This window comes from Salmo salar, chromosome ssa01, assembly GCF_905237065.1.
Source record: "Salmo salar chromosome ssa01, Ssal_v3.1, whole genome shotgun sequence".
Lineage (NCBI taxonomy): Eukaryota > Metazoa > Chordata > Actinopteri > Salmoniformes > Salmonidae > Salmo > Salmo salar.
This window is the reverse complement of record NC_059442.1, coordinates 56,788,539-56,814,928: the sequence shown is the minus strand read 5'-3', so window position 1 is coordinate 56,814,928 and position 26,390 is coordinate 56,788,539. Positions and strand designations below refer to the sequence as shown.

The 26,390-nt window shown below is 43.3% G+C and overlaps 1 protein-coding gene across 4 annotated transcripts in view; it reads right to left on the bottom strand.

The window, feature by feature from the left end:
* Positions 1–1,090: 1,090 nt before the first annotated feature.
* The window catches only part of LOC106605787 (protein quaking), a 104,725-nt gene continuing 79,425 nt past the window's right edge, over positions 1,091–26,390 (bottom strand). The window contains exons 5-8 of one of the 4 annotated variants that reach the window (XR_006770183.1): positions 16,589–16,676; positions 15,200–15,487; positions 12,411–14,379; positions 1,091–5,463 (exon numbers count right to left, since the gene is read on the bottom strand). Coding sequence is in view for 3 of the 4 variants with exons in the window: in XM_014201729.2 (XP_014057204.1) it covers positions 15,093–15,487; positions 16,589–16,676 (483 nt within the window). In the remaining variant the exon portion in view is untranslated. Of the gene's footprint in view, positions 5,464–12,377; positions 14,380–14,502; positions 15,488–16,588; positions 16,677–26,390 lie in introns of those variants that run through there. The other 3 variants (XM_014201744.2, XM_014201737.2, XM_014201729.2) reach the window with 3 other exon arrangements.

Below are 26,390 nucleotides of genomic sequence, written 5' to 3'. Positions count from 1 at the left end.
GATAGTAATCCCACAATTCCCAATTACATGTCCATCCATGCCTTCCAATGTCAGAAAGTGTGAAATGGGGTATTGATTGGCCATCCACCCCACCTCTGTACCACACTGTGTTCCTCTCTGCTTCTGTATCAGTGATCAGGGGTCATCCTTCACTGTATAAACTACACTGCATAAGTAAACAACACAAACACAACTTTGTCAACTCACCAGGCTCCTTTCCCACTGTTCTTCAAGTTTAAGCCAGTGTTGTGGAATATAATGTTTCTCAGTACGCTACGACGTTTAAGCCAGTGATGTGGAATATAATGTTTCTCAGTACGCTACGACGTAGTTCTTCAAGTAAGATTTTCTCAAGTTTCATTTGTTTAAGAACCTTAGGGTTGGTACCTACCGAAATTGTGCCACTTGTATTTTCCTACCATACTTTTCCATAAACTCCTCAGGATAGAGCAGATTTCTAGGCCAATGAAAACGTTCTTCCTCTGGGGTGTCCCAATTTTCTAGGATTCTATATGAAACCTTCATGAAGCTACATCATTTCCAGAACAAACTACGGTCAATCCTTTTATCTTTTACCCTAGATGCAGAGGGGAGTAGCCATTGTTACTGTACAAAACTCAAGTCAATAAAGCCACCCTGAAAAACATTGACCGTAGATGCATCTCAAATTGACTTCAAACTTGGGTATTTTATAGGGGGTTGAAATAAAACACAGATTAATACTTTGGCAAAAGATAACGAGACGTTTATCAAAGAGTTTGCAACATTTTTTTTTTTTTTTAAACAGGATTGTTCAAATCTATTTCAAGTACTCTGAAACGTAAGGTCATTTTTATCAGTAACTATTGAGAGAACAACATGCTCATAAAATAAGCATCTGGTATGTTTGATTGAGTCAAATGGCCCAGTGATGTAAGAGGGTTAGGACTTCATAGCTAGATGTATGCGTCATCAAGTGTTTCATAGCTGACAATTACCACCGCATTATACAGACGTATGGTAATAACTCCTATAGCCTTTTGAGGCAGACTCTCTAAAGTTAAGTAGTGCCCTCAGGATGGTAATAAAACAAGTGTTCTTTGTTAATATGTCTGTTTGGAAACATTTATTAAAATAATACGGGCTAAATGAAACATGCCACAACCAAACATCCCTAAATGTGAGGAAAGGAAAAACGTCAATGATCGGAATCAGTAATAGAGATAAGGCTTTGTCAAGGAGTTAATTTAATGCAGTGTTTCTTAATCCTGGTCCTGGGTACCCAAAGGGTGCACATTTGAGTTTTTTTCCCTAGCACCAGACAACTGATTCCACCAATCAAAGGTTTGATGAGTTGATTAGTGGAATCAGGTGTGTAGTGCTAGGGCAAAAACTGTAATTAGCAGGACCAGGATTATGAAACACTGATTTAATAAACTACAAAGAATCTCAAATGAAGCAAATAATGTAGCTGATTTTGTCGTTTATGTAATTCAAATCTGTAAAGAAGTAATTTAATATTTTGTCTTACACACATAGAAAATAAGATATAAAAATACATTAGAAACTTAGAACAATGGCTGCAAATAGACATATTGTTTTCTCGTAGGCAATCATTTGGGTATGGTTACACACAATTCATGGAGTAAATGCTAACAGAATGATTTGCACACTCAGAAAAAAAACACCAGTTCAAGAATAATGCTGTCAAAATAGCACAAATAAAAACCTCTGATAATAGCATAACATGCACGTCATTAAGGGATGGGATTGCCATGCTTTATTGGCTATGATATGTTTTCACTCACAACTAATAAAACCATTTGTTTGCCACCATTATTTTATCACCAATAACATTTTATGTAAAATATTAGTCTTACTTCAAAGTCAATCCATTATCTTAAATAATAATAGGTATGACAATAATCAGAATCAGAATCTTATTGAGAATACATACTAATTCATCATTTATAACCGATCATAATAATATGCAATTGCACAACAGAACAATTTCTGAAACATAATACTGAGACTGAAACTAAACGGCACACACATTAAGACACAATCTGAGACACAGAAACTCTCCATAAACCACTAGAGGCCATTCTGTTGCATAGTAAATAAAGAAGGGGATGTGGAGCAATGTTTTGGTGTAGACCGGGAAGTACATGCAGGCTTTACAGTCAACCACCTAGTTACCACAATCACATAAACCCTTCACCTAGAACTACCGCAGATGCCGAGTCAGCAGATGTCTGGTCACCGAGACTACCGACCCAATACTCCTCTATAGAAAGTAAATCAGGAGGGCAAAAAAAGACAAGTCCTCATCTCATGTGATAGGTGATAGAGAACTACATCATGGTAGAGAACTCAGCTCTACGGGTAGTGGGATGTCTATGCCAATGACAACTCCTACATAAGGCAGTCCAGAACAGCACTTATAACAGTGAAACACAGTCTATTTATAAAGAACCACAGACCCTCCACTCAAGGAAAGGTAAAGACATGCTCGACTATCTGGAGAATGTCAAGAAAAACCTTGGGACTGTCCTGGCATGAGTAGCTACTACTACTGGATATAATAATTGGGCAACTCTGAGCTGAGGCCCTCATCCACAGACAAAGACAACCGGTCTCAGAAGATTCATGGTGAAAAACCATAAGAAGGCCAATTAGACATGTTACCGCTCTGTTTTACAATCATTATAATACTATTTCTCCCTTTAGGACATTGATAGGACTGTGTAGACACTGACTCGGACAGTATTGGTATACTCAGGGCCGGCTCTATCATTTTGAGGGCCCCAAGAGAGATTTGGTTGGGGGCCCCCCCACCAAGCGGGCACATTTTTTTTTGTGGCCCCCCTCTTGATAACGGAGAGACAAATGTACATTCTAAAGTAAATTTCCTGCAATTCTACACATTTTGCCATGGGGTGTAGAGAAAATGTTGCAGTTTTAAAGCAAGTTTTCTGCACTTCCACAGATTTTGCTATGGGGCGGAGAGAATCTTTTTCAATTTCATAACACATTTCAGGCAATTCTACTCATTATGCCACTGGGGCAGAGAGATTTTTTTGTTTTTACAGTTTTAAAGCTAATTTCCTGCAATTCTACCAATTTTACCATGGTGTAGGGCGAAATTGTTGCAGTTTTAAAGCTAATTTCCTGCAATTCTACATATTTTGCCCATATTAACCCAATGAGTCCCACGGCGACGCTGGCACGAGTTGGACTTCTTATGTTGCTTATGCCTGGAGCCGGCCCTGGGTATACTACTGGTATACTACTGATATTACTACTCTATGGAGCACAGGAGGCTGCTGAAGGGAGGACGGCTCATAATAATGTCTGGAATGGAGTAAATGGAATGGTATCAAACACATGGAAACCACAGGAGGTTGGTGGCACCTTAATTGGGGAGAGCGGGCTTGTGTTAATGACTGGAGCGGAATAAGTGGAATGGTATCAAATACACCAAACACATGGTTTCCAGGTGTTTGATCCTTTTCCATTTGCTCTGTTCCTGCCATTATTATGAGCCGTTCTCCCCTCAGCAGGCTCCTGTGATGGAAACCATGTGTTTGATGTGTTCGATACCATTCAATTTATTCCATTCCAGCCATAACTATGAACCCGTCCTCCCCAATTAAGTTTCCACCGGCCTTCTGTGCTATGGAGCCACCAAAAAGTACTCTTATGTATGTATGGAACGGGACCTACTGTGTCTGTCTAGTGTAACAACAAGGCTGAGGTGACTGACTCCGTCTCAGGGCATCTCTCAGTGGCTGACAGACTGTGTGTACTGACTTGTCCTGCAGCTTAAAGGCTGATGACACATTCAGATATCAGAAACCATGAGTAAAATAAGGCACTTTGTCGTTTTTTACACTTCAGTTAAATCCTCAACCCCGAATTAAAATGAAAGGTTGTTTTGGTCTTCACTCTCCATCCACAGAAAGAAAACAGGATTGTTTTCATGACATAAAGGTTTTCATTAAAAATTTCTCTTTACAATAGTCGAAGGTATAAAAGACTATGTTTTTGAAAAATAGATTTTTTTTCTTTCCCATGAGCACCCATGTATAATAAAAGTGTCTATTTTCTTTACATTGGTGCTCTCCCCCATTTTTACACATGTATCTACAATTTCAATACATTTGTACAGCAGATAGGCAAGCATGGCTTTTACATCCTCAAAGAAACAGTTGACTGCAAGATATTTCTTTATGGCAGAAAAACAACAACGACAATGCCAGGTAACAGGGCAGGTACTTTCCTTCTATATGCTTGAAACTCTCTGTTTGACCCGAGGGCCTAGATTAAATCAGGTGAAGTGTTAACCGGCGATAGCCGACACCCAACACAGCGGATGTTTTGGCGGTGTCGGAGATGTAACTGCATTGCAGCTGTCAAATTGGTGATCAGCTGCTCTTGATCATTGTCACAAAGCCACACCCATCCCACTCGCGTTAGGAAGTGCAGAAGAAGAAAGTGTAGGCTATATGGAAATAATGACGCCAAATCATGAGGATTTCTATCAGCCTAATCTAGGTGTAGATTACATCTCATATTCCAGCGTTTGAACTTGTTATCAAGGCTGCATGGAATTTCTCTTAATGTGACTCCATGCAGCCAATGGCAATGTCCGCTTTAGGTATAATGCCAGGAACCACTTGTGGATTTGACAGCTCTAACGCAGTTTCACCTCTGACACACAGCCAAAACAACCACTATGCAGATTGTCTGATTGAATAGAGCCCCTAGTCTCTCTTCAAGTCCTGCTTAAATGAACCCTCCTCAGTCTCCATGTCATAAAAGACCCAGGACTTCATAGTCAGTGAAGAGAGATGGGTCATCAGTTGGCAGGGCTAGATGGAGAGAGAGAGAGAGAGAGAGAGAGAGAGAGAGAGAGAGAGAGAGAGAGAGAGAGAGAGAGAGAGAGAGAGAGAAGTGCATGCATGCACGCACTCGGCAGGACTCACCACGCTGCTATACATTCATAGTCAGCTCATTTACCATGACAGTGGGAAGGTCACCTGGGCGATGTGGCAGGACCAGGGGGTACGGTGATTTTGGGCGGTCGGGGAGTGGAGGTTTGCATCCTTCTTGATCTTCAGGAGGCGACCAACCGGGCGTTACCAGGGTGTTTTAGAGTGTGGTGTGTTTGGGGGTTGCTTGGCGGGGACTCGGTCAGGGAGGATAAGAGGGGGCATATCAGACCTTATTGCTTAACAATGATTCAGTGCAGGTCTAGAGCCAGTATCTGTCCCCCTAATAAGCAGACTGGGCAGGCAGGAGGTGGCTGCCAAGCCATTGTAGTGTGTCCATTAGTCAGGTGATGAGAAGCTGTGCCTTGACTGACTGTAACAAGCCAAGGCTGCTTTTTTCCCCTTCTACCAAAGAACTGATCTGCGGGCAATGGCCAGGTCGTCATTGGTTGAAGATTTCAGAAGGTCAGGGGTTAGTTGCCAGTGGCGGCTGGGGGGGGGGGGTTAAGAAACAAACAGAAAAGAGAGAAAAATTATAAAAAGAGAGAAACAAAAATGAAAGGAAAGAAAAAAGATAGAGAGGAGATTAGTCTCAGCTAGCGACAGCAGGATGAAAACATGGCTTAACTAATCAGAGCTATACCATGCATCCATGCAATCCACCATGCGATTTCGCCACAACTGTGACCGACCAATCTACACGTGTCACCATATGTTTCCATATCTTCCACAACACCTTCGCTTTGACCGAAGCCAGAGCGCTGGAAGCAAAACGCCGTGTCCGAAATGAAAACAAATCATGCATCCTTCTGTTTGTATAGATAAAGGACAATTCATATGATGGGTTGATTGAATCCAAGAGTTCAGGAAGAGCTAATCATCTATATCCTTAACAATGTCGTAAAGTCATGAAAGCATGATTTTACATAACGTGAAAGACAGTCCCGTCCCCTCGTGTTAAAAAGGAGGAAATTAAAAAAGACAATTACAGTAGTTCTAATGGTTAGTAGCAGTCAAGTAAATGGACAGTAAATCTAGGCAGAGGGAAAGATCCAAATGAGATGGAGGAAGGTATAGTCGTGGACAACAGTCAGTAAAGTTATTGTTACCTGACTGCTAATAAGTATTAGAGCACTTCAGAGGTTCAAGAGTCAAGCGGCTAGTAGTGGTGGACGTGAATATAAGTCTCATTGTTTTAGAATCAATTAATTTTTGAGAGGATACAGTGAGAAATTCAAGAAGACCACATCGTTGTGGGAAAAAATTATTTTGGGCCAAAACAGTGTTTGTCTTTTTTTTTTTTTACTCAATATAATTTTTTTTATTGCCTTTTCAAAGTATGTTTTCTATTTACAACAAGCATGAAAATCTTTGCTTTAATGATACAAAGCAACACTACATGGTATTTTCTAGAATAGCACACTAGCCATGGAAGTTTAAGCTGTGAGCATGCTAAAGCCGTCACTTCAGCCAGTGCCCTCAGCTTAGGAGACAATATACAATTCACAGGACACATAATATAAAATGCACTTGCATATAAACACTGAAAAGGTCCTGTCTTTTGTATAAAGCCCTAAAATATATTCAAAAATATAGGACATTTTCTAAAGTGGTGCTATAAAGCTGCTATGATGCATATTTGTCTTTCCTACAAATAGCCCTATAGAATAATCCTTGCTATTTCTGACATTTCATATACATTCCTGCTTTATATTTTTTATATATATTTATATATATATTTCAAGAAGCCACAAGTAAATACTATTTTCTTTGCAACAACAAAACATTTAAAGAAGCTTACAGTAAAACATTTAAAAAAATTCTCAAGTGGAATATTTCTGGAAAATGCATTCATACTCTGGCAATTTCTCATCCAAAATGGACCCTAGAATTCTCTGTCCACTCCACAGTGGTCCGTTTAAGACGTATGCAGCTTAGATCATATGTTTCATTTCATCGTCTGAGGTTCTGCCCTTCTGACTGGAGCAGAGGAGATGAAGAATGCTTTTGACTTTTTAAAATCATTCAGTGCAAAATAAGATTTGTGCCGTAGTCTCTCTTTTCAAATGAAGCAACATTCAAACAGATGTAAAGAAAAAAAGAAAGGCTTCCTTTACCAGATTGACAAAATATTGTAAATCTTACTGTATTAAGAGCTTAAGAACTGTATCGTTGAGAGCTGTTGTAAAATGCTTTCTAATGCACTGTAAAGTGTCCAGAGGAAAATCTAAATAGGATATACTGTATACAGTGCCTTCAGAACGTATTCAAACCCTTTTACTTTTCCCAGATTTTGTTGTGTTATAAAGTGGAATTAAAATGTGTTTCATTGAAAAAAGATTGTCAATGATCTACACAAAATACTCTGTAATTTTTATTAATGGGAAATAAAAGAGTAATAATATGTTGATTAGATAAGTATTCAACCCCCCCCGAGTCAATACATGTTAGAGTCAGCGATTACAGCTTTGAGTTTCTGGGTAAGAGTTTTTTTCTCTAAGAGCTTTGGACACCTGGATTGTACAATAGTTTCCCATTATTCTTAAATAATGTGTCAAGCACTGTCAAGATACCACCAGAGCATTTTGCCAGCAGCATACCACCCTGCATCCCACCGCTGGCTTGCCTCAAAAGCTAAGCAGGGTTGGTCCTGGTCAGACCCTAGATGGGACACCAGATGCTGCTGGAAGTGGTGTTGGACTCTGTCCTCTTGTCCCCCCCCCCCCTCCCCAAATATCCCAATAACCCAAGGCAGTGATTGGGGACATTGCCCTGTGTAGTGTTTTGTCATTCATCCCCCCTCCTCTCCCCTGAACCTATTCCCCATGTCGTTGCTGTAAATGAGAATGTGTTCTCAGTCAACTTACCGGGTTTAAATAAATAAATAAAAAGATGGTTGTTGATCATTGTTAGACAGCCATTTTCAAGTCTTGCCATAGATGTTCAAGCCAATTTAAGTCAGAAATTTAACTAGGCCAGTCAGGAACATTCAATGTTATCTTGGAAAGCAACAGTGTATATTTGGCCTTGTATTTTAGGTCATTGTCCTGCTGAAAGGTGAATTTGTCTCCCAGTGTCTGGTGGAAAGCAGGCTGAACCAGGTTTTCCTCTGGGATTTTGTTTATGCTTAGCTGTATTGCATTTATTTTTATCCTACAAAACTCCCTCGTCCTTGCCGATGACAAGCATACCCATAACATGATGCAGCCAACACCATTCTTCAAAATATGAAGAGTGGTACACAGTGATGTGTTGGGTTGGATTTGCCCCAAACATAACGCTTTGTATTCAGGAAAAAACGTGTATTTCTTTGCCACATCTTTTACACTATTACTTTAGTGCCTTATTGCAAACAGGATGTATGTTTTGGAATATTATTTTCCTACAGGCTTCCTTCTTTCCACTCTGTCAATTATGTTAGTATTACAATGTTGTTGATCCATCGTCAGTTATTTCTTATCACAGCCATTAAACTCTGTAACTGTTTTAAAATCACCATTAGCCTCATGGTGAAATCACTGAGCGGTTTCCTTCCTCTCCGGAACTGATTTAGGAAGGGGGCCTGTATCTTTGTAGTGACTGGGTGTATTGATACACCATCAAACGTGTACAATTAATAACTTCACCATGCTCAAAGTGATATTCAATGTCTCTTTTTTTACCCATCTACCAATAGGTGCCCTTCTTTGCGAAACACAGGAAAACCTCCCTGGTCTTTGTGGTTGAATCTGTGCTTGAAATTCACTGCTCGACTGAGGGACCTTAAAGATAATTGTATGTGTGGGGTAGAGAGATGGGGTAGTAATTTAAAAATCATGTTAAACACTACTATTGCACACATAGTCCATGCAACTTATTATGTGACTTGTTAAAACCTGTTAAGGATAGGGGGCAGTATTTTCACGGCCGGATGAAAAACATACCCAAATTAAACTGGTTACTACTCTTGCCCAGAAACTAGAATATGCATATTATTAGTAGATTTGGATAGAAAATACTCTGAAGTTTCTAAAGCTGTTTGAATGGTGTCTGTGAGTATAACAGAACTCATATGGCAGGCAAAAACCTGAGAAAAATCCAACCAGGAAGTGGAGGATCTGAGAATTGTAGTTCTTCTTTCTAGTCCCTTTCGAAGCTACAGTATTTGTGGGGTCATGTTGCACTTCCTAAGGCTTCCATTGGCTGTCAAAAGCCTTCAGAAAGTGGTTTGAGCATTCTCCTGTCACTGGGCAGAGTATAGGAGCTCAGTTACTGAGTGGACTGCCTGGGGACAAAGAGATTGGATATGCGCAGTCCCGCGAGCACGCTGTTCCTCCTTTTTCTCCTTGAATGAATACGCTATTGTCCGGTTAGAATATTATCGCAATTTTATGTTAAAAATACCATAAAGATTGATTTTAAACAGCGTTTGACATGCTTCTAAGTACGGTAATGGAACATTTGGACTTTTTGTGTCTCGAATTGCGCTCACGCGTTAGCCTTTGGATAGTGACCTGAACGCACAAACAAAATGGTATTTGGACATAAATATGGATTATTTCAAACAAAAACAACATTTCTTGTGGAAGTAGCAGTCCTGGGAGTGCATTCTGACAAAGATCAGCAAAGGTAAGAGCATATTTATAATACTAATTCTGAGTTTATGTTGCCCCAACTTGGCGGGTGTCTGTATAGGTTTCTGTGATGGTGAGCTATGTACTCAGGATATTGAAAAATGTGCTTTCTCCGTAAAGCCATTTTAAAATCTGACACAGCGGTTGCATAAAGGAGTACTGTAGCTATAATTCTTAAAATCATTGTTATGCATTTTGTCAACTTTTATGATGAGTATTTTTGTAAATTCACCGGAAGTTTTTGGTGGGAATACATTTTCTGAACATCACGCGCTAATTTAAAATGCTGTTTTTGGATATAAATATGAACTTGATTGAACAAAACATACATGTATTGTGTAACATGATGTCCTAGGAGTGTCATCTGATGAAGATCGTCAAAGGTTAGTGCTTCATTTAGCTGTGTTTTGGGTTTTTGTGACATATATCCTTGCTTGGAAAATGGCTGTGTGGTTATTTTGGTCTATGTACTCTCCTAACATAATCTAATGTTTTGCTTTCGCTGTAAAGCCTTTTTGAAATCGGACAATGTGGTTGGATTAAGGAGAAGTGTATCTTTAAAATGGTGTAAAATAGTCGTATGTTTGAGAAATTTAAATGATTGGATTTTTGAGGTTTTGTATTTTGCGCCCTGCTGTTCCATTGGATATTGGCTAGGCGTTCTGCTAGCGGAACGTCTGTCCTCAACAGGCATATTATTACTAGGCTTACCATAGCAAAAGGGTTGAATACTTACTGACTCAAGACTTGAGCTTTTCATTTTTAAGTTGTAAACATTTCTAAAAACAATTCCACCTCGACATTATGGGGTGTTGTCCACATCACTGACACAACATCTCAACTTAATTCATTTTAAATTCAGGCTGTGAATACTTCCTGAAGGCACTGTAAATCTCTAGACCCCAATTGATGTACTGATTTGATAGTGTATTTACTATTTTGAGACCGTTCAACATCTTTGCCAATATGAGCTGATAAAAAGGCCCACATTTCAGACGCCATCTTAGCTTCCTCCCTGCTTCCACCAGAGTCAGCCTGCCTCTTACATACAGGCTTGACCGGTTGGCCTGCACTCAATCCACCTGCCTCATGGTTCAACCCCCAAAACAGCACTGATACGTCAATCATATTATGTTGTATTACAGTAATGTTTGGATAAACCAAAGTTTTAATGGTGTAAAACTGTTCATCAGAGTGTGGGAGCCAAACCTATGAAGAGGTAGATTGAATACAGGCCTTTGTGCAATTTCATCGGATGTTGGTTTCTCATTAAATTTGTCAGTGTTACCTATCCTTTACCATTATTATCATTCATTATCATTATGGATTAAGGTTTGACCTTTTAGTAATAATACCCTTTGTATAATATGCACTTCTTAAGTAACTCTATATTACAGTTATTTTTATATTCATTTATTTGTTTTAGGGCAGATTTGAGCTATCAAGTTTTCAGAGGCAATTCACAGAGAGAGCTACAGTGCCGAAACCTGAATATCCTTACACCCAGTTTGTATATACTGTTAATTATATATGTTAATTGTTCCACATCATCTAGCAGCAAAAAAAGGTGATTCGTGAATTGGAGTTATTTAAACAGTATTACAGTTTAAACAACTTCACTGGGTTTTCAACTTCAATGTATGTACTAAAATGTAGGTTTATTTATCCCAAAATTTCTGCATGTAGGCAGTTTTCAATTGGCATTTGCATCACATTTTCTGGCACTTGCAAACACTTCACTTGATTGGGTACAAGTAATTACCTGTAGTGAAATGTGATGATACACAGTGTGGGTGTATGTACAAGGCATACTTGGTGTATTAAGCACTAGGGTACAAGGATAAAACAGAGTAAAGGCACTGATAGAGAACAGATCCTGCAAATTTCTTGTTGCTTGTGTAATTTCACAAATGGTTTCTTCTCTAATTACTAGCTCGATTAATTCTCAATATTCAGTGGGAGTATTACAAGTTCTGTATGGACTTAGAAAAGAAGGTGTGACGTGTGTAGACTTTAGCGAGTAAAAGGTCTGACTGTTTTGTTTGTTTCCCTATCTGCAGAATCAAACCATTTCCAGTCTATAGCCTACCATGTGTCCATCCCTCTTTACTTATAACGTCGTTGTTGAGACTTTAAAAAAAAATACTGTCGGAAAAATGGGAAGATACTGCAGACCAAATAGACCGTGAAAAAACCCAAATAGAACATGACAGGTTTACACCCACTTCTGTGTTGTCCTTGACAATACAATGGGTCAGGTTCTCCAAAAATCAATTTCCGCAAACAAATAAATACAAATGGACATAATTGATCAATTAAAACGTTACATTATCCACGTAAGAAGCTGAAGACTTAAGTGCATTTGAAATAAAATTGCCACCTTCTCGTTGAACGGAGGGGGAAACTAAAACACAGGCAATTTGATGTTCTTTTCTTTGAAGGGGTATAGTCCATTATTTGTCATCGACATCATGTCAGATTCATAAAGTCATCGAAATAATAGAGTAGAGTAGTTTGTTTTTTAAACGCAGGTGTGTATGTTTGTGTCTCTACCTAGATAGCAAAAGCATCATTAGGCTACTGTGTTGTGGTCACTAGTTCTCAGAATCACCTCGTACAGCCCTCCACGTATGCACTCTGAGAACAAATGTATTCCAAATAAATGTTTCTCAGAGGCCAAGACTAGGAAGGGTGTGCAGTATGTTGCATCACATCACAAACCGGAACGACTAGCTGAACAATTTGTACATGTTGCAAAACAGATCAGGACCAACAGTGAGCAGGCATTGGCAATAAAACACAAATGCATAAGAGCTAAACTAACCTCTGTCTGCGGTCACTATCCTTTGGTAAGGATGGACCCGCAGTTCGTGCCTTCGAACCTTAGTCACTGCACCTGCTCGGATTGCAACAACATGACCAAAACAAGGATTAGGTCATTTCCTCCTTCGCCGTTTCCATCAAGTCAATTCGTCATATCATCAAGGTTTACACGACCAAACACATGTAACACAATTAGGAAAAATCTTTAGAAATACATGTTAAGGCACAAATTATACTCATATACTTCATCGTAACAAGGAGAAATCTTGGACATAGTAGCATTCGTGACTATGGAGTAACCTTGACTGTAAGGATCCATTGTTTTCTTGAGTCCTTGTTACAAATTTGCAGAAATTAGGCATTTATGCATACACACATACACACACACAGAGGGGAGCTTTACTAGTCACATAATCTCAGGTTGCGCATCAGGAAGTGCATCTCTTCAGTTATTCGTTTGAAATATAATACTGATCACTCACTCTCTGGTTAAAGCCCAGAGATGAAAGCTTTTAGGCACATTTGCAGTAGTAAAAAAATGAACATCTCTTATAAAATAATTTAAAAAAAGAATAGGTAGAAAAAAAGGCAATGAATTAAGTGATTAGTAAAGCGTGACAGTATTGTATAGATTTTCAATCCCAGACATAGCAGTCAGTGGAACAGTCGCATACCGTAGGTCTGCGGAAATATACATATATGAATGTGTGTACAGGATGCACATACACACTCACACATAATGCATGGCGTTAAGGCCCGTGCCTCTTTGGGGAGGTTTGGCCGGTGTAAACATCAGTAGTGAGGGAGCCTGTCTGTCTGTCTGTCTGTCTGTCTGTCTGTCTGTCTGTCTGTCTGTCTGTCTGTCTGTCTGTCTGTCTGTCTGTCTGTCTGTCTGCCTGTCTGTCTGTCTGCCTGTCTGTCTGCCTGTCTGTCTGCCTGTCTGCCTGTCTGTCTGTCTGCCTGTCTGTCTGCCTGTCTGTCTGCCTGTCTGCCTGCCATATGCCCGGCTCTTGGTTCATTACACTCAAAGGCAGCTGTGAAACAAAAGCGCATGAGGGGCTCAGTAAGGATCCGTGAAACTCTTTTAGCCTTTCGTGGGGAAAGCCACACCTATAGAATAAAGGAAGGGAACGGTGAATTAGTGCCAGGAGTTCCTGTCTGTCCTTTGAGAAGCAACACACACCAGGCCCCTATTCCCGAAGCCATTTTAGGACACTCCGTTTGAGTGGATGCAAAAATGCGTTATACTATGTTGTTCACTCACTGACTGTCATCTGGAGTGGCTACACGTGAGCTGAAAGTCTCATTCTGTCAATATTTTTCATAAGAGTGAAGTTAAGACTGTCAGTGTCGGGACAGAATGTCCTAAAATCCCTTCGTGAAGAAAGCCTGTCAAGCCTAGATGCTTTAACTGCAGGTGCCCCATCGCCAACACACACCATCTCCCCCATTGGCTCCGCAGCCTCTTTCTGTCGACCCCCACTGACCCCTCCCCGTCCTCATGTTACCCCTCAGGACGCCCCCAAGCCACACCCAGAGAGAGGGGGGCGCCCCCAAGGGGGTTCTGCAGCAAGGTGGAGCTCAGTTCTCCCTCATCATCGTACACAAATATATCATCATCATCATCATCATCATCATCAGGACAGGAAATCAAAAAGGGTTGATCAGTAACACACACGTCACTTTGAACAGACGTTAAAAGAGGAAGGGCCGAGGCTTCCCCTTGTGGCTTGTGGATGCTCAGAGAGGGACAATCCTCAACCAGTCCAGCGTGTGGTGGCGCGGAGGGAGGAGGGGGATGAGGAGGTGGGTGTGTGTGTGTTGTTTGAGGGGATGGAGGGAAAGAGGGAGTGAAGGGGCATTTCTTTAAAAGGGAGGCCGGTTGGAGGGCTCTCCTCGCTGCACAGTGATGGGAAAGTGACAGGTCTGAAACCCCAGGTAGAGGGGCAGCTCTTCGGCCTTTGAGGACGCTGTATAGGTCACACAAGAGAGAGAGACAGGGTGAAATCTTCACTGGGCTCCGCCGCTCCTCGACCCCCCCGCCACCCCCCCCCCCACACAGTAACACCTACACTCACTCACTCAACCCCCCCCTTCTCCCAGACACACAGTTGGAGGCTTGGTCCACTGCATTAGGCGGAACTCTGGCTGCTAATGGCTGACAGGACACACCCTGGCTGTCTAGATTGTGCTCAACCCTATTGGACAAGCTGCTGTTGACATTTTGGTGCATTGGTAACAGTTCAGATTTACAATGTGCCTTTGGGTACAGTCTGTCTTAATGGAGTCAAGTCGCGTTTGTAATATGATATTTTCTAAAGTGGCTTTTTTCAAAGCCATAGGGCTGCGTGTGTATGCAGGGACTGGGAGAGAGGAGGGTAAGGACCCTTTTCCGAATGAAACCGCTCCCTCTTACAGAGCCAGTAGAGCACTTAACTTCCAGTTCATTTATGCACACATTTCTTAAAGGGCTTTTTAGAGGAGAGAAGTGTCTCATGATAGTGAAAAGAAAGATGCAGTAAAGAGCTGGAATGTTATTTTTTCTTCTGTTGCTGACCCCTCTCTTTCAGTGGTATCTCCTGGGAGGCTGGGGCGGGCGAGGGCGAGAGCAGGGGGAGTGTGGTATTATTCTGAAGGGGGGGGGGTCGTCGCAAAAGTGGGAATGGGGGCTGCGGGGCTGTATTTAGGAGGAGTGGCGCAGGATCAGCGTGGGGGCGGGGTTCCACTGGCCATGGGGGTGGTGGTGTTGGTGGGGGGCTGCGGGGCAATCGCAGGGGCACGCATGCTTACCTAACACCCCGCTGGAGTCGATGGGGTACTCCAGGATGGAGGTGGCAGGGGCCAGCGTGTAGGGGTAATCGTACGGCGACGCGTATATGAGGCCCGACTCGGGACCCTGGGTCATGACGCCCGGGTGGGGCGAGCCGTTGGGCATGCAGGTCTGGATCTGTCGGATCAGGGGCATTAGGGTGGGGCCGGCCGGGGTGGACGTGCGCAGGGCGTTCTGGGGCATGGGGGCGGGGCCGGCGATGATGCGGGGCGCCTGGGCGTTCGCTGCAAGAGAGAAGGCAAGGGCAGCTGGAGTGAGCGGAAAACACGGGAGGAGAAGGTGGAGGAGGTGGAAGAGGGACGGGTGTGTGGAGAGACCAGAGGGGGAGGAGAGGTGGAGGAGGTGGAAGAGGGAGGGGTGTGTGGAGAGACCAGAGGGGGAGGAGAGGTGGAGGAGGTGGAAGAGGGAGGGGTGTGTGGAGAGACCAGAGGGGGAGGAGAGGTGGAGGAGGTGGAAGAGGGAGGGGTGTGTGGAGAGACCAGAGGGGGAGGAGAGGTGGAGGAGGTGGAAGAGGGAGGGGTGTGTGGAGAGACCAGAGGGGGGAGGAGAGGTGGAGGAGGTGGAAGAGGGACGGGTGTGTGGAGAGACCAGAGGGGGAGGAGAGGTGGAGGAGGTGGAAGAGGGAGGGGTGTGTGGAGAGACCAGAGGGGGGAGGAGAGGTGGAGGAGGTGGAAGAGGGAGGGGTGTGTGGAGAGACCAGAGGGGGGAGGAGAGGTGGAGGAGGTGGAAGAAAAAGGAGGATAGAAAACACAAGTTAGCATCTATCACACATATCATAGGACACACTCAAAGAATATCAGATAAGTCAGGAATCAGAGAAAAAGCTACATAAACATACTGTTTGACAGACTGGCCTTAGCTTCCACTACACAGCATTTAGCACAATATAAGAGAGGTCTTCAAGGATTGCCTCCATTCATCTCTAGCACTGAGTTCGATTCTGGCACAACAGTGCTGGCTGGGATCTGTTCAGCACAAACACCATGCGATTGGAATGAGGCACGCATCTCCCTCAGCAACACAAAATGGACGCCCAGTCAGAGCCAGACCTCTCTTCCTCCTTCAAAAGAACTCGACCGAGTGCCACCCAATAGGACAGCAGGGAAACTAAAGTAACTAAAGAAACAACGAAAAATGCACCGAGGTGAACGCTGAATGTCGCAAGCCAAAAGCACACTATTCAATTCAGCCACTGTGCATGGCACCGCACAACGCTCCTGGGCTTGTCGTGAGCGAAAAGGAGCAGTTTGAATTACACTGCTCCCGGACAGACAAAGGGCTGTTCTACCGTGTCAGTCAGTGCCTGCCCCCCCCTGCCAGGGAGAGGGGCGCGGTGATGTCATCCTTACGTGACTTGATGTTGGCGTCTCGGTAGGTGCCGTTGAGGATGGCCAGCTCCATCAGCTGCATCTTCTTCAGGCTGTCCTCTCCCTCCGCCTGGAGCACAGAGACACAGGAAGAGTCACACAGAGACACAGGAAGAGTCACACAGAGACACAGGTACAGTCACACAGAGAAACAGTCACACAGAGAAACAGTCACAGTCACACAGAGACACAGGAACAGTCACACAGAGACACAGGAACAGTCACACAGAGAAACAGGAACAGTCACACAGAGACACAGGAACAGTCACACAGAGAAACAGGAACAGTCACACAGAGACACAGGAACAGTCACACAGAGAAACAGGAACAGTCACACAGAGACACAGGAACAGTCACACAGAGACACAGGAACAGTCACACAGAGACACAGGAACAGTCACACAGAGAAACAGGAACAGTCACACAGAGAAACAGGAACAGTCACACAGAGACACAGGAACAGTCACACAGAGACACAGGAACAGTCACACAGAGACACAGGAACAGTCACACAGAAAAACAGGTACAGTGAGCACACAGAGACACAGGAACAGTCACACAGAGACACAGGAACAGTCACACAGAGAAACAGGAACAGTCACACAGAGAAACAGGAACAGTCACACAGAGACACAGGAACAGTCACACAGAGAAACAGGAACAGTCACACAGAGACACAGGAACAGTCACACAGAGACACAGGAACAGTCACACAGAGACACAGGAACAGTCACACAGAGAAACAGGAACAGTCACACAGAGACACAGGAACAGTCACACAGAGAAACAGGAACAGTCACACAGAGACACAGGAACAGTCACACAGAGACACAGGAACAGTCACACAGAAAAACAGGTACAGTCACACAGAGAAACAGGAACAGTCACACAGAGACACAGGAACAGTCACACAGAAAAACAGGTACAGTGAGCACACAGAGACACAGGTACAGTGAGCACACAGAGACACAGGAACAGTGAGCACACAGAGAGCAGAATATGTTGAACGGCGACTCACGTCTGCACACATACCGTAAGACTTGGAGCACAGACACACTGTATGATTGTCTCACATCAGTACACAGACACTCAGCTCTCTCACACATACCGCACGCACGCAAGCACGCACACACACACAGACAGAATCCAAATCGACAAAGCACCCAAATGGCATCCGATCCTGCCAGACACCGAAAGACACATACACAAACGTTCCTACCAATTATTTACTGAAGCGATTTGGTTGGCAGTTTGAAAAGCTCCAGCAGGAGCCCAGATCTAGATTCAGTAGCAGCAGGGTATCCAATCTGCCACAGCATCTTTGATATTTACATCAGCCCTTAATCGGCTCATCTGCCAGAGTAACGAATGGGAGGAGAAACACTTTGTTCATCAGTCAAACTTTTTCACATCACTGGGATGATTCATCTCCACGCCTAGAGCAACTATACGTTTCGAAAACGAAATGCAATGACACAGAACTTGATCACAACTTTGATTTGGGGAAATGCGGTAAAGATGAGAAGATGAGGGGTGGGGAAAAGGCATTGACCTGACATGGTACATTCTCAAGCACCATACTGTGTGTGTGTGTGTGTGTGTGTGTGTGTGTGTGTGTGTGTGTGTGTGTGTGTGTGTGTGTGTCGTCTACAGAATCACAGTAAACGTACTTTTAGAAAACACTCTGAGCCATGCCTTCGGGAGTCAAAAACAAAACGCTCAAAGGGCTCCTGTATCTACTGTAAACAACAATACTTTTTAATAAGTGAAGACTGCAGTGATTAATAGCCTATGAAGAGAAGGCACTGCAGGAGTAAATCACTCTGACTCTGTATTGAGTCAACAGAGTCTACTGTAGTTCCAGAGGAGGCCGTTTGAGTCCTTTCCAATCATCCCATTCCAGCCGTTACAATGAGCCCGTCCTCCTATAGCCCCGCCCCACCAGCCTCCTTTGTCTAGTTCTGTCCTTGAGTGGTACTGTTATGTTCGATTCTCTTTGAGCTGCAGCGTAGCATCGATATAATGTGTGTGTGTTTTTGGGAGTGTATAAGGACAATACAGTGTCCTCTGCACATTCCTCTCCGATTATACGGTAGGGAGATGCGGAGGCTTTTCGATCTTGGACAATGGACACCAATGGAAGAATCTTGGTATGTTTGGTTTCTAGTCTGCCTTCAGCTTGTAGTTGCTGGCCTGGGCCAGTGAGTGGTGCTGTGTTGTCACTCATATCAGTGAGTCCAGTAGGGCTCTCTTAACACCTCCACTGTTACAGTGTGAGAGTCTGTTGACCGTGATTGCTTGGCCCTCTACTTTAGCTGTCAGTGTCAATGGCAGTAGTCCACGAGTCATGTTCTCACATTAACCTCTGTGTGTCTCTTCTTAAATCTCCCAGCTAGGAATATCACAGGAGGTTGCTGGCACCTTAATTGGGGAGAACGGGCTCGTGGTAATGACTGGAGCGGAATCTGTGGAATGGTATCAAACACATGGTAGCTTTCGCTCTTCTCTACCTCCCCCTCTGCTGTGACAGTGTTGCCATGGGCCCTTCCTGCTCCCACAGCTAAACGCTGCCAAGCACACACACAAAAAGGGCCACTCTCTGTCTCTCTCTGCACAACTCACACAGTAGCACAATTCAGCAGCCGGCCACAGACACTGGAGCGTGTGTTTTTCAGTGTGTGTGTGTGTCTTAAAAAAATGTATTGTGTGCACGAGCGTGAGTACCCATTTGTGTTAACATTCTATTTCCAGGTGGCGCTAAAGGAGGCACAAGTGTGGTGGGTCTTTTAAAAACAAGCACAAAAGTGACAATTTCATGCAGCGCTATTGGGAAGTTCTATAAGACCCACCAAAAGCAGGTCTTATCAGTAACAGAATGGTAACAGAATGGATTTGGGGTGCAGAAGCGGAGCTTATCCAGCCATGACGCATAGTGCCCATGGAAGGAGAGATGTGCCTTTTGTACCAGTAAATCTCGTATTTAGAAACACCCCCCCCATTTCGTTTAATTTGATTAAAACCGAAGCATAGTCTACCTTCCCCTTAGTCTTTTTACCCTGGCCATTGTCCAAGTAGCCTATGAATAAAGGGGGTTTAAATAGTCTACTGAGAGTGACTTGAAATATTGGAGGTTGTTTCCCCTCATGCTTTTTCATTATTCACAATTCACATACCTGCCTACTTCATTTCATTTCTCTTGTTCAAGTAGGCTATCCATCCCCATTTTCAAAGAGCGCCCTTCGTCTGATTACCGAAGACGCGCTCCTCTAAACTATTCAGTCCTCTAGTAATTCCATATCAACTGCAAATGTAGGCCTGAATGTGCACACAGTGCCATTGAACAGGAGAAGTGATTTATGATATCATGCTTCTGACCCCGTCCTATTTCGAAACGTTGTCAACAACAGATTGTTTGTTTTTCGTTTCATTTGATTAAAAACCAAGCCTCCAAAAAACCAAGCCTCCACTCAATGTTTTTTTTTTTGTCCTGCCCAATGCATTTCTCAAATAGTTTTTGGCTCTTGAGACTGCTTTGAAACAAATATGATTCACCAAAGCTTTATTAAAAGATCAAGTTTGGGAGCAGCAAAACAGTGAGCGGACATCCCCTTTTTATTATTATTGTTGCCAGCTTCAGTTATTATTTTGGATGTGTGTAAAAGTCACCATAATCCACCTTAATATTATATACCCACAGGGAGCAAATATGGTGCCTGTAACTGTATTAAGACAAAGCCTATTTAAAACAAGTTGTTTCATTTTGATTCAAATAATTCACTCTCTTTTTAAGTCTTATTGAATTGAATCTTGTTTATTGACAATGTTTGGCGTGTCCATGGCTCAGACATGGCAGACATAATGCAATATACAGTAGGCCTAGCCCCTATGTCAGTGTGAATACTATGTTTAACAATACAGTGCCATTCAGAAAGTATTCAGACCCCTTGACTTCTTCCACATTTTGTTACGTTACAGCCTTATTCTAAAATGGATTAAATAAATACAATTCCTCAACAATCTACACACAATACCCCATAATTACAAAGCAAAAAAAGGTTTAGAATTTTTTGCAAATGTATTAAATATAAAAAACATAAATACCTAATTTACATAAGTATTCAGACCCTTTGCTATGAGACTCGAAATCCATTGATCATCCTTGAGATGTTTCTATAGCTTGATTGGAGTCCACTTGTGGTAAATTAAATTGATTAGACATGATTTGGAAAGGCACACACCTGTCTATATAAGGTCCCATAGTTGACAGTGCATGTCAGAGCAAAAACCAGGCCATGAGGTCAAAGGAATTGTCCGTAGAACTCCGAGACAGGATTGTGTCGAGGCACAGATCTGGGTAAGGGTAGCAAAAAATGTCTGCAGCATTGAAGGTCCCCAAGAACACAGTAACCTCCATCATTCTTAAATGGAACCACCAAGACTCTTCCTTGAGCTGGCCGCCTGGCCAAACTGAGCAATCGGGGGAGATGGGCCTTGGTCAGAGACGTGACCAAAAACCCGATGGTCACTCTGACAGAGCTCTAGAGTTCCTCTGTGGAGATGGGAGAACCTTCAAGAAGGACAACCATCTCAGCAGCACTCCACCAATCAGGCCTTTATTGTAGAGTGGCCAGACGGAAGCCACTCCTCAGTAAAAGGCACATGATAGTTAGCTTGGAGTTTGCCAAAAGGCATATAAAGAATCTCAGACCATGAGAAACAAGATTCTCTGGTCTGATGAAACCAAGACTGAACTCTTTGGTCTGAATGACAATCGTCACATCTGGAGGAAACCTGGCACCATCCCTACAGTGAAGCATGGTGGTGGCAGCATCATGCTGTGGCAATGTCTTTCAGCAGCAGGGATTGGAAGACTAGTCAGGATAGAGGCAAAGATGAACGGAGCAAAGTACAGCGAGATGAAAACCTGCTCCAGAGCACTCAGGACCTCAGACTGGGGTAAAGGTTCACCTTCCAACAGGACAACAACCCTAAGCACACAGCCAAGACAATGCTGTAGTGGCTTCGGGACAAGTCTCAATGTCCTTGAGTGTCTCAGCCAGAGCCCGGACTTGAACCTCATCGAACATCTCTGGAGAGACCTGAAAATAGACCACCAAATACAGGTGTGAAAGCTTGTGCTTCAACAAATACTGAGTAAAGGGTCTGAATACTTATGTAAACGTGATATTTCAGCTTTTTATTTATAATACATTTGTACAAATTCAAATAAACTGTTTTTGCTTTGTCATTATGGGGTATTGCATTTACATTGATGAGGGGGAAAAAAAACAATTTATACATTTTAGAATGAGGCTGTAACGCAACAAAATGTGGAAAAAGTCAAGTGGTCTGAATACTTTCTGAGTGGACTGTATTTCCATATTGAAGCCATACAATTAGGCTTCTTACAATGTTGACTGCAAACATGTTCAACATATTTAGCAAAGATGGGCTAGGCCTACATACATTTTGTTATTTTGTTTCTGTAGGCTATTTAACAAACTAGGCTATTACGGACTAACATTCAAATTGGAGTTGATGACAACGCAATACATACAATAGCGTAAATAAACAACTTGAAGCAACCAAACATTTTGCTATGGAGCATATTCTGATTGGCCAGTGAGGGGTCAAGCCTTGCCACAACTACAACTTGTTTATTTATCAAAACCCAGCCCTTTCACGTCACCGCCAGCCACTGTGCCCATAATTCCGGTTGTGAAATTATACAAAAATATTTCTGACACACCATTGCGTTAGGTTTGCTAAAATAGAGCCCAATGTATGTGTGTGTATGTGTGTTTTTGTGTCCGTTTAGATGTGTGCTTTTACAGTTTACATTTGCTTAGTTTCTGGTAACTTGCAGCAAACATCAATAAGGTCGATTTCAGTCAAATCCAATTGCTCCAGACGATAAACCCTTTAAATCTGCTTCTTGGTTTTGCATTATTCCTTCCCATCTGTCCCTATCGGCACCTGCAGCGAGCCTACAGTTTGGACTGCTATGTATTATAGAATTTGACGGGAGTTTAGAACCCATGAATTCAGCGGCAGTTAATCCATGACCATGCTAACACGCCTAGCCGTGCAACAGTGGTGCTCCTAGCAGTGAACTCTTAACCCCTTTCAACAGATCCCTCATGTCTTTGATTTTTCCTCTTTAGTTAAGACTGATTTATGCTAAACGCAGAAGCCATTTCCATTAGAGTCGGTCCTCGTCAGATGTTTGGAGTGGTGAATGCATGTTTCAAATGTGATTCAGTCTAAGTTGGGAAAAGCACGTCAGAACAATTAAATAGGTGATGCAGAGAAGATTCAATCGTCATGCCTTGTTCTGATGTTCAAGAGAGATACAACTCTCGCTTGTCATGCATAACTGAACCTTAATTCCTGGTTTAGTGGAGGGAACATTGCAAACGGTGTACTGTATGTGCTTTACGGTCAAAACTCCCCAAACTACTAACTCTATCCCCATATCTACTGAACAGAACACAATGACAAGATGAAAAATAACCCAGCAGTCATTTCACATCCATTGAGATATTAGTAGAGCAAATGTCAATGCAGACAGACTGCTATCTATCTGTGTGTGTGTGTGTGTGTGTGTGTGTGTGTCACGGTAAATACAATCTTGTCATCCTGTACCCAATCAGAATGACTCATTCGATGTAATCGGGGAAGTGAGTGAAGAGAATGAACGCTCTCTCAGATTTGCAGGTTTGATTTTTCTTTGTCTACGTGTCGGCCATTGATTTCCCTCCCACTGCTGTGGAGGGAGGCTGTGAGTGTTGAGCTGTTGATGTGATGAGCAGAAGACCTCTGTCTGTCTGTCTGTCTGTCTGTCTGTCTGTCTGTCTGTCTGTCTGTCTGTCTGTCTGTCTGTCTGTCTGTCTGTCTGTCTGTCTGTCTGTCTGTCCGTCCATGCGTGCGTGTCCAGTGGCACAGCCCGCTTTGGGAGCCTTCTCAGGTCACGCCGTGTGGAAATGTTTTTTTTTTTATGTCAGCTTGCATAAAGAGGAATAATTCCGCTGCTATTCAGGCTGGGGTCACTATGACCTTTGGAGCACAATGACTGCCAGCCTACCCCCTTTCCATCACAGCCTGTCAGACTGAAGCTCTCTCTCTCTCTCTCTCATCTCTTTCTTTCTCTTACACTCTTTCTTTTTGCTTTGTCTATCTCTGATCTCTGTCTCTAACTTTGGGCTTAAATATGTTCAGTAAACACCTATCGCTTTCTCATATTTTACAGAACAAATTCCAATAAACATTTATGGTCGAAATTCTCATTCAATTGCGGCTCTTGTCCTCTGTATATTTCTGGTAAATGACATGAAACAAATGCAAAGTAGAGTGATGACGGTGATAAAACCGATTAACACAGTGGTAAAAGTGAGTCTGGAGTGACCATTACAACATTACAGCAGGTTTTACAATGTAACTCCCCCTCTCAAGGGCAAGGGCGAGGGCCTGCGCCTGTCAACTCAGACAGCCCCTCCAATTGGCTGTTTAGGAGGAGGACGGGCAGGTTCGCGCTCTAATTGGCTGGAGTGGGACACAGAGAAGGACAGGGGTGGATGTGGAAAACAGACGCCTCTCTCTCTCTCTCTCGCTCCCTCTCCCCCCTCTCTTTCTCTCCAGGAATTCATCCCACTCCCACCGAGTACAGCTGCCATCTCTGAACATCGCCCCTCTACTCCCCCTCTCTTCCCTCCTCGGTCCTGGCAGCCAGCCACGGCGTCGCCTCATCCACTCCTGCCTTTCCTGTCTCTCCCCAACCACGCGGACACTGACCAGTTTCCCAACAACCAGTTTCTCCCCCAAACTTTCAATCCAGCTACAACCCATCTCTACTTGCACCAGAGCCACTTGCACCGGAGCCAAGAGAGGGGAAAGAACTACAGCTAATGAGATCAGCCATTTGAGAGGCTCTGACGAGGGAAAGTTTGGCCCGGGGAGTTTAGTTAACTGCAAGCCAGAGCTTTTCCTTCCAAAGACACAGTCCCCATTAATTACAGTGCAGCTGTAGACAGGCAGGAGTGCAGAGCTGAACATCACACTGCACTACGCCCGCCCTTCCTTTCAGCTGAGACAGAGGCAGGACACAGAGATGCTGCTGATCAGTACAGAGAAAACATTCTGTGGAAAAGCCTTGTTTCCTGTTCGTTTTAACACACACACACACACACACACACACACACACACACACACACACAGAGAGATAAAGACTCATGTAAGCCTCAGCATTACAGCTTCATCAGTGTAATTGGCTCTTAATCCAATATATATGTTAATTAGAGTTGTAGCACCCCTTTTAATTGGCCTAGCTGGCTAATTAGACGAACACTCGTTAAAATGCACAGCGCAAACACCGTCCATGTTTACCCACCATGGAGACCAGAGGCCATGGTAGCAAAGGCTATATTTACCCTATTCAACATGTGTAGGATGTGTGACTTCAGATCCTACACATGCTGACGCATCAGAGAGAATAGGGGGCCTTCAAGAGTCAACAAGTTGTTACACAACTTAGTGCAACTCAATGTCCAAACACCAATAAGAGGTTATTCTGAGAACAGTCTAGGGCTGGGTGGGAAAAAGTACTTCCTGATTGGGAAATAGGTGTGTGTGTGTGTGTCTTTGTATGTGCGTGCCTTTCAATTACACATTTTGTTTCATCTACCACAACAACCTAGGAGTATTAGCAATGGCATGTGTTTGCATGTGTACATGCACCTGCGTACTGTGTACTTACTGATGAGTACTAGCTAAGTATATTTGTCCAACTGTGTGTGTGTCTATGTGTACTGCGTATGGTAACTAGACACCGTGTGTTTTCTCACGCACACACTCTCAAAACTGGGTGAGAATTCAAAGTCATGGTAGGTCACGGGAAGTAAACGGGAGGGGGGGGGGGACTTAAAGAAGCCTTCAGCATCTCGCCTGATAATCTCTGAGAGTTCCCTGCGCTGCTCCAGGCGTATGGAGCTTTCATGTTAATTGGCTTTGGCAAAAGAGAGAGACAGAGGGAGGGAGGGAGGGAGAGGAGTGGTGGTGTCCCCAGTGCATGAGGTTACCGTGTGTGATCTCTGCAATGTTAATGGGCTGCTCTGATAGAACGCTTAGAGACGACTGCATCACGGCCAGACACTTGTCCCGGAGAAAGAATGTAGGATGGGCTAGTGTTGTGACTCTCACACGATTTGATAAAGGTTAATACCGTATTAACAGAATCGGTCAATATCAGTACATCAGTTGTATGGCTTATAATGCACATCGTTAGCAGGTTACATGTGTGATTACATGTGAAGGTTGAATTGAACTAAGGGTAACATAGCAAAGACTGTATGATTGAGGCTTTTTGCATGAGTTGCTGTTAGTGACGCACCGATATGACATTTTTGGCCGATACCGATATCCAATATTTTCCTTACCAAAAAGAACGATACCTATAACTGATATTTAAAATGTTAGAGGCCTTTTAAGCATTCTAGTACAGTTAAATAGTTAACACACACACATGGACGCTGCAGTCTAAGGCACTGCATCTCAGTGCAAGAGGTGTTACTACAGTCCCTGGTTCGAATCCAGGTTGTATCACATCCAGACGTGATTGGGAGTCCCATAGGGCGGCGCACAATTGGCCCAGGATCGTCCGGGTTTGGCCGGGGTAGGCCGTCATTGTAAATAAGAATTTGTTCTTAACTGACTTTCCTAGTTAAATAAAGGTTACACACACACACACACACACACACACACACACACACACACACACACACACACACAC